Source organism: Sapajus apella, unplaced genomic scaffold (assembly GCF_009761245.1).
Source record: "Sapajus apella isolate SASKATOON/1434 unplaced genomic scaffold, GSC_monkey_1.0 scaffold144, whole genome shotgun sequence".
Classification (NCBI taxonomy): Eukaryota; Metazoa; Chordata; class Mammalia; order Primates; family Cebidae; genus Sapajus; species Sapajus apella.
In genome coordinates this window covers 536261-545563 of record NW_022437084.1, presented here as the reverse complement: position 1 = coordinate 545563, position 9303 = coordinate 536261, and the positions used below count along the sequence as shown (strand labels likewise).

Below are 9303 nucleotides of genomic sequence, written 5' to 3'. Positions count from 1 at the left end.
CCAACGTGTATATTCTTATGCCAGGTGAGCAGTGAACACTAGCTTAAAACTTAACTACATTTACTGCATATGTAAATGTATTAGGCTATATTTGAATTGCTATAAAGATATACCTGAGGCTGGGTAATTTATAAAGAAGTTTAATTGACTCACAGTTCTACAGGCTTTACAGGAAACATGGTGCTGACATCTGCTCACCTTCTGGGGAAGCCTCAAGAATGTTAAAATCATGGTGGATGGCTAAGGGGGAGTGGACATGTCACATGGCAAGAAGAGAAGCAAACAAGAGGAAGGTTCCTACACTTTTTTTTTTGAGACAGCGTCTTCCTGTCATCCAGGCTGGAGTGCAGTGGCAGATCTTGGCTCACTGCAACCTCTGTCTCCTGGGTTCAAGTGATTCTCATGCCTCAGCCTCTTGAGTAGCTAGGATTACAGGTATGCATCACCATGCCCAGCTAATTTTTGTGTTTTAGTAGAGACAAGGTTTTACCATGTTCACCAGCCTGGTCTTGAACACCTGGCCACAAGTGACCTGCCCACTTAGACCCCCCCAAATGCTCAGATTACAGGGATGATCCACTGTGCCTGGCCTGCCATACACTTTTAAACAACAATATCTCACCGGAACTCACTATCCTGAGAAGAGCACCAAGGGGGTGATGCTAAACCATTCTTGAGAAATCCACCCGTTATCCAGTCATCTCCCACCAGGCCCCACCTCCAATTCGGGGTATTGAAATTCCACAAGATTTCAGAAAGAAGTGAAAGTTATACAAGCTATATCAGTAAGTATGAACTATTTGAACCCAGAAGTTAGGAGAGCATCTAAAGGCCTTGCCGCATTCAGTTTAGTTGTAAGGTTCTCTCCAATATGTTTTGTCTGATGCTTAGTGAGGCCTGAGCGACTAATAAAAGATTTGCCACACTCATTACATTTATAAGGTTTTTCTCCAGAATGAATTATTTGGTGTTTGCTGAGGCAAGAAAACCGCCCAAAGGCCTTGCCACATTCAATACATTTGTATGGCTTTTCTCCAGTGTGATTTCTTTGATGGTACACCAGCTTTGACCTTTCAATAAAAGCTTTACCACATTCATTACATTTATAAGGTTTCTCTCCAGTATGCATTTTCTGATGATTAACCAGAATTGAGCGCACTCTAAAAGCTTTGCCACACTCTTTACATGTGTAAGGTTTCTCTCCGGTATGAATACTCCGATGACGCACTAATGTTGACTGATGACGAAAGACCTTGCCACATTCACTACATTTGTAAGGTTTCTCCCCCGTATGAATTCTCCGATGCCTTGCAAGGTTTGAAGTGGAATTAAAGACCTGGCCACATTCAGCACATTTGTATGGCATCTCTCCAGTATGTCTTCTCTGATGGTATGTCAGGCCTGTTATATGACTAAAAGTTCTACCACAATGGCTACATTTGTGTGGTTTCTCTCCAGCAGGATTTCTGTGATATTTTGCAAGTTTTGAACTTTGGATAAATGCCCCATCAAACTCATTACAATTGTAAGATTTCTCTCCAGTATGAATTATCAGATGTTTAGTGAGGCTTGAACGCTGAGTATACACTTTGCCACAATCATTACATTTGTAAGGTTTCTCTCCAGTATGAATTTTCCGATGACGTGCTAGGCATGAGTAGTAACTAAAGACCTTGCCACATTCATTACATTGAAAGGGCTTCTCTCCAGTATGAATTCTCTTATGATTTGAAAGGTTTCCACTGTCATTGAAGACCTTGCCACACACATTACATTTGTAAGGTTTCTGCCCAGTGTGAATTCTTAGATGACGTGCTAGGCATGAGTAATTCCTGAAGACCATGCCACATTCATTACATTGGAAAGGTTTCTCTCCTGTATGTATTCTCTTATGAATTGAAAGGTTTCCACTGTAATTGAAGACCTTGCCACACGCATTACATTTGTAAGGTTGCTCCCCAGTGTGAATTCTTAAATGCCTTACAAGGCATGAATTTTCACTAAAGACCTTTCCACATTCATTGCATTGGTAACGTTTCTCTTTGGTATGAATTATCTTATGTCTAGTGAGTAATGAACCCTGTTTAAAGGCTTTGCCACATTTATCACATTTGTAAGGCTTCTCTCCAGTATGAATTCTCCGATGCCCCGCAAGATGTGAATGCTGACTGAAGACCTTGCCACATTCATTGCATTTGTAAGGTTTCTCTCCAGTATGACTTCTCTGGTGCCTTGCAAGTTGTGAACGTTGACTGAAGACCTTGTCACATATATCACATGCATATGGTTTCTCTCCTGTATGGATTATCTGATGTGTAGTGAGGCTTGAGCTCCGTTTAAAGGTTTTGCCACATTCATTACATTTGTAAGGTTTGTTTCCAGTATGAACTGTCTGATGAGTTGCCAGGTTGGAACTTTGACTAAAAGACTTTCCACATACATTGCATTTGTATGGTTTCTCTCCAGTGTGGATTCTCTGGTGATTTACAAGATTTGAATTTTGCCTGAAGACCTTGCCACATATATCACACTGATATGGTTTCTCTCCTGTATGGATTATCTGATGTGTAGTGAGGCAAGAGCCTTGTTTGAAGGTTTTCCCACATTCATTACATTTGTAAGGTTTCTCTCCAGTGTGAATTCTCTGATGTATTGTAAGGTTGTAACTTTGGCTGAAGGACTTGCCACATTCATTACATTTGTATGGTTTCTCTCCAGTGTGACTTCTCCAGTGATTTACAAGATCTGAATTTTGTCTGAAGATCTTGCCACATACATCACATTGATATGGTTTCCGCCTTGTATGGGCTATCTGATGTATAGTTAGTAGTGAGCCCTGATGAAAGGCTTTGCCACATTCATCACATTTGTAAGGTTTCTCTGTAGTATGTATCATCTGATGGTTAATAAGACTTGAAGACACTCTAAACGTTTTGCCACACTCATTACATATATAAGGCTTTTCCCTAATGTGTGTTTTCTCAAGTTGGATAGGTAATGACAGTTGCAAAAACTCATTCCTATATTTCCTAGAAATGTTGGTTTGGACACGAGGAAGAATTATTTGAAGTGGTGACACTAAGGAACCATTATTAACTGTTCTCTCAGTTTGGTTACATTCATAAACTTTCCCTTCAGTTTGAAATTTCTGCAGTTCTGTCAGATGTGACTGAAAGCTTAATGTAAGCTGATTTTCAATACATTTGTTTTCTACATTCTCTGGACTATGATGACCTCTTTTACCAGTAAGATTATTTTTATAGGTCATTGGCACTTCTTTACAATTTATTTCACCATGTTTCCATTGAAATTCAAGGTCCAGTAGATTTTTCTGGATTTCCCTTAAGTAAATATCTTCAATGTCATAGCATTCATGTCTTTCCAGCGTCATTGTTCGGAATTTTTCTCCTGTATTATTGTTCCCTATTGGTGGTAATTCCTTGGTCGTACATTTAGGAATTATACCTACAAAATATAATGAACATGGGTTTTTGTTGTTGTTGTTTGTTTGATTGATTTTTGAGAAAAAGTCTCACTTTGTTGCCTAGACTGGAGTGCGGTAGCATGATCTCAGCTCACTGCAACCTCTGCCTTCTGGGTTCAAGTGATTCTTCTGCATCAGCCTCCTGAGTGGTTGGGACTACAGGCACATGCCACCATGCATGGCTAATTTTTTTATATTTTTAGTAGAGATGGGCTTTCACCATATTGGCCAGGCTGGTCTCGAACTCCTGACCTTGTGATCCCCTGCCTCGGCCTCCCAGAGTTCTGAGATTACACACGTGAGCCACCAGGCCAAGCCAAACATGAGTTTTAAAAATAATTAGTATCATTTGTTTTTTGTTTTTTTAAATAACTAGTATTTGTAAATATTTTATATTGAAAATATACTGTGCTAAAAGTAACATTTATACTAGACAATTACCAAACTTTACCACAGCGATCTTCTATTTTTACAAATAAAAAAGGAGTAGAATTATTTAGTAAAGAAAGAGTAATCACATGTAATTCAAATCAATTTTAAGGAAGCCTAGTTTCAAACATTCAATGACCAAAAGACTAATGTTGTGCAAACATATATTAGCACTAAAGCAAGTATTTTTCCAACATGACCCTAAATCATACACCAACTAGCAGCAAACATATGGCTCTCTCATAATAGAAAAGTTATATATATATATTTACTTCATATTTATTGTGCACAAATAAATGCCAAACTACAGCTAAATATCAACAAGTTCAACTAATTAATGATCTATGTAAATGGCAAGCTAGAATTATAAATGAAAAATTATACTGGGAAAATGAGAAAAAAATTTTGAAGTTATAAAAGTAAGTTATTTTTCTGCATACTTATCACATACATATTAAACATGTTAAACTATCTATTTCTGGCCAGGCATGGTGGCTCATGCCTGTAATCCCAATATTTTGGGAGTCCAAGGTGGGTAGATAACAAGGTCAGGAGTTCAAGACAAGCCTGGTCAACATGGTGAAACCCCATCTCCACTAAAAATACAAGAATTAGCTGGGCATGGTGGTGTGCACGTGTAATCCCAGCTACTCAGGAGGCTGAGCCAGGAGAATTGCTTGAATCCAGAGGCAGAGGTTGCAGTGAGTCAAGATCGGGCTATGGGCACTCCAGCCTGGGCAACAGAGCAAGACTCCATCTTGGAAAAAACAAAACAAAACTATCTATTTCCATAAAAAACAGACATTTGCAACACTAACAAGCATTGCAGGTCAGCTATATTGACTTATGTCTGCCAAAGCTCATATGTTGGGGACCTAATCCTCAGTGTAATATTACTCAGAGATATGAACTTTGGGAGGCAATTAGGTCAGCATGGTGGGTAGAATTTCAGGAATGGAATTAGAGGAGATGTGAAAAAGCTTTTGCTTTTTGCATGGCAATCCTTCTGCCATGTCAGGACACAGAAAGAGTTAGCCATGGTACACCAGGAAAAGGGTCTACACCAAAAACCTGGTGTTGACATCTGGACTGCGCATCACCCGGATCTGTGAAAAGCAAATTTCTGTTGTTTAAACCACCCTATTGGCCGGGCGTGGTGGCTCGCGCCTGTAATCCTAGCACTTTGGGAGGCTGAGGTGGGTGGATCACCTGAGGCCAGGAGTTCAAAGCCAGCCTGGCCATCATGGTGAAACCCCATCTTAAAAAAAAAAAAAAAAAGAAACACCCTATCTATGGTATCTGCTATACCTGGCCACACTAAGGTAAAGCCAATATGCTGCCATCTCATTATAAACATGAAGCAATGGTGATATACCTTATTAAACAAATAAATTTGTGAGTCTTTACAATAAAATGCACAATATTCTAAGCTAGCAAACAGCACTAAGTTGTTTAAAAAAATCTTAACATAGGCCAGGCATGGTGGCTCATGCCTGTAATCCCAGCATTTTGGGAGGCTGAGGCGGGCAGATCACCTGGGGTCACTAATTTGAGACCAGCTTGGCCAACATGGTGAAACCCATCTCTACTAAAAATACAAAAATTAGCTAGGCATGGTGGCATGCACCTGTAATGGTGGCATTTTGGGAGGCTGAGGCACGAGAATAACGTGAACCCGGGAGGCAGAGGTTGCAGTGAGCTGGGATGGCACCACTGTACTCCAGCCTGGGCAACAGAGACTCTGTCTCAAAAAAAAAAAAAGGCAGCAGAATATCTATAGAAAGGGGACAGTGAAAGGCCAGATGCAGCATTATGAAGCTTTGTATTTTTTAATCAACAAGGCTTTGGTCTCAGTTAAATAATGGAGGGGCTCCCAAGAAATACTACAGAGAAAATACAAAAAAGCACAAGGGCAGATCTGAACTCCTACAGAAAACTTATCCTCACCCAGGAAGACCAGGTTCCTGTAGTTCTCCAACATCACATCCTTGTACAAAGCTTTCTGTGCAGGGTCCAGGCATTTCCACTCATCGTGAGAGAATTCTATGGTCACATCCCTGAATGTCAAAGGTCCCTGAAATGTAAAACACATTGCAACAAGCAGCAATGGGAGAGCTCTTATTTTTACGTAAAATGAGAACAGAGAACTGTCACATCAATTTGATTGAAGTGTGTGTTTTGACGTATCTATGCAAGGCAACTGTTAGAAAGTTGTGCATCCCTAATTTTATTTTGTTATAAAATTCAATAGGAGATTATTATATCCTCTAAATCAGCGTATGCTTCTCATTTTTGTGACAATACAAGAAATTTTGGACAATACAAGAAATATACAAAGAAATGAACATGTGGCTATCTGTATAAGTGTTAGATATTATGTTCAGTGTATCAATTGAGTGTCCAGAAGCTAGTATGCGAGTGGTATCTTTGAGATGACAATGTCTGCAGCGACTTTAAAGAAAGGTCAGAAACTAAAAACTGTGATGACCAGAGCAACAGCAATGACTGAAGTTTTGGAACACTCCGCATGTGCTGGGCACTTCTCCAAATGCTTTACATGTTCTAATTCAAATAACAACATAATAGCCTACAAGAGAGAGATTTGTTTCCATGTTACTAGAAGACAACTCTGGCACAGACACTGAAAAGTCACCTAGGTCAACAACCTGAAAATGGCAGAGCAAGCATCTGAACCCAAATGTCTGAGAATAAGTCTTAAATCAAAAGAAACAAACAGCCGGGCGTGGTGGCTCACACCTGTAACCCTAGCACTTTGGGAGGCTGCGGTGGGTGGATCACCTGAGGTCAGGAGTTCAAGACCAGCCTAGCCATCACGGTGAAACCCCATCTTTAAAAAAAGAAAAGAAAAAAAAAGAAACAAACAGTTAAATTATAGTTACAGTATGTCCTAGTCCCTCTGTGCTGCTATAACCAAATAAGACAGACAGTAATTTATGAACAATAGCAATGTATTTCTCATGATTCTGCTGTCTGGGAAATCTAAGATCAAGGTGCCAGCAGGACTGATGTCTGCTGACAGATGATCCCTGCTTCCAAGATGGTCTTGTTGCTGCACAGGGAACAAACGCTGTGTCCCCACATGGCAGAAGGGACAGAAGGGGCAAAAAGCAGTGAACTCTGTAGGAAAGGCCTTTTGATACCTCATTGATAAGAATACCATACCCACTGATAAGGGCAGACCCCTTGTGACCCAATCTCCTCCTAAAGGCCATACCTCATAATATTTATAGATTGGGCATTGGGGATTAAGTTTCAACATGAAATTGTGAAGAAGATAAAAAATAACTCAGACCATAGCATTCCACCCTGGCCCCAAAATTGATGTACTTCTCACAAGCAAAATACATTCCCTCCCGATGGCTCCCAAAGCCATAACTATTTCTACAACCAATTCAAAAGCCTATGGTCTAGAGTTGTATCTAACTATAATCTAAATAAGATATGGGTAAGACTCAAATGTGCGTTTCATCCAGAGGCAAACTGCTCTCCAGCTGTGAACCTATGAAATCAAACAAGTTATATGCTTCCAAAATACAATGGTGGGGCAGACACAGGTTAGATACTTTAATTTCAAAAGGGAGAAACAGGAAACAAGGGGTAGCTGTTCCCATGTAAGTCTGAAACCCAACAGGGGACACACATTAAATACTAAGGCTTGACAATAATCTTCTTTGACTCCATGTCCCACCTTCTGGACATCCTGGAGTAGGGGTTGGGTCTCAACATCCTGGGGATCCCTGCCCCAATGGTTTTGTTGGGATCACGTCACATAGAAGTTCTCACAGTGCCTGCAGCTCTCCCTCTCCTAAATACACTTTTAATTCTTCATATGGCCAGGCTGAGAATTTTCCAAATCTTTTACATTGGGCTTTGATTACAAATTGTTTTCAACTAATTTCTCTCTTCTCCCATTTTACTGTAAACAATTAAGAAGCCATGCAGCAACCTGAACAATTTGCTTTGAGGGTTTTTTTTGCCAAATATCTTGGTTCATCACTCTTAAATTCTTCCTTCCACAAAGTACTAAGACATGGACATAATCCAGAAAAATTCTCTGCTACTTTGTTACCAAGACGGGCTTTCCTAGTTTCCAGTAAGACATTCCTCATTTTCATGACACCTCTTCAGACTTGCCTGTATTGTCCATATTTCTAAAAACACTCTGATTGCAACCACTTAGATTGTCTACAAAACAGGTATTCAGTAAAGCTCTCCTCCTCTGAGCCCTCACCAGACTTGCCTTTAATGCTCTGCTAATGGCAAAACAGGCTTTTTCCAGAATTCACTTCAAAAGTGTGCCAATCAATATGTACCCACTACCAATTTCCAAAGCCACGTCTACTATATTTTTACTTAATAATTATAACAACACACTACTTCTGATACCAATTTCTATTAGTTTGTGCTGCTGTAACAAAATACTTTAGGTAATTATAAAGAACAAATTTCTTTCTCACAGTTATACAAATCAGGATGTACAAGACAAAGGTGCCAGTAAGTTGGTTGTCTGCTAAGGGCCTCATTTTCTTGTTTCAAGACAGGGTCTTGTTGCTAAGTCTTCCAGGAGTGAGGATGAATGCTGTGTCCTCACATCATGGAAGGCAAAAAACTAAGAGTGCACTCCATTCAACTTGGACTGCTCTTATAATCAGGAAGGTTCCTAATTCCATTAACTAGGGCACAGCCCCAGTGACTTAATCACCTTCCAGTGGCCATACTTCGTAATCCTACTGCATCAGAAATTTTCTGTATGAATATTGGAGAGAATATGATCAAACCACAGCATAGCATGGAAAGTACAATGACAGAGGGTTGCCTGAGAAAACTTGAATCAAGTTCAAGAATGACATAGAACTGCATAAAAGATCATTCTTTTTTTTTTTTTTGAGACGGAGTTTCGCTCTTGTTACCCAGGCTGGAGTGCAATGGCGCGATCTCGGCTCACCGCAACCTCCGCCTCCTGGGTTCAGGCAATTCTCCTGCCTCAGCCTCCTGAGTAGCTGGGATTACAGGCATGTGCCACCATGCCCAGCTAATTTTTTGTATTTTTAGTAGAGACAGGGTTTCACCGTGTTGACCAGGATGGTCTCGATCTCTTGACCTCGTGATCCACCTGCCTCGGCCTCCCAAAGTGCTGGGATTACAGGCTTGAGCCACCGCGCCTGGCCCAAAAGATCATTCTTTAAGCACACACATAATATATTACTATTCCTATAACTATTTAACCCATTTACATAATATAGAAAAAATTTTTAAATAAATTTGAAAAATTAAATCAGTGTACAGAAGAAGACATATAAAAACAGTTAAAACAACAACAACAGGGCCGGGCGCGGTGGCTCAAGCCTGTAATCCCAGCACTTTGGGAG

At 40.1% G+C, this 9303-nt stretch overlaps 1 protein-coding gene across 4 annotated transcripts in view; it reads right to left on the bottom strand.

Moving 5' to 3' along the window:
• Positions 1–425: 425 nt before the first annotated feature.
• Positions 426–9303, bottom strand: part of ZNF836 (zinc finger protein 836) — a 22313-nt gene continuing 13435 nt past the window's right edge. For 3 of the 4 annotated variants that reach the window (XM_032264327.1, XM_032264329.1, XM_032264328.1), the window contains 2 exons: positions 5861–5987; positions 426–3465 (listed from right to left, as the gene is read on the bottom strand). In XM_032264327.1, coding sequence (XP_032120218.1) covers positions 797–3465; positions 5861–5987 — 2796 coding nt within the window. In that variant the 3' untranslated portion in view covers positions 426–796. Of the gene's footprint in view, positions 3466–5860; positions 6663–9303 lie in introns of those variants that run through there. The other variant, XM_032264326.1, reaches the window with a different exon arrangement.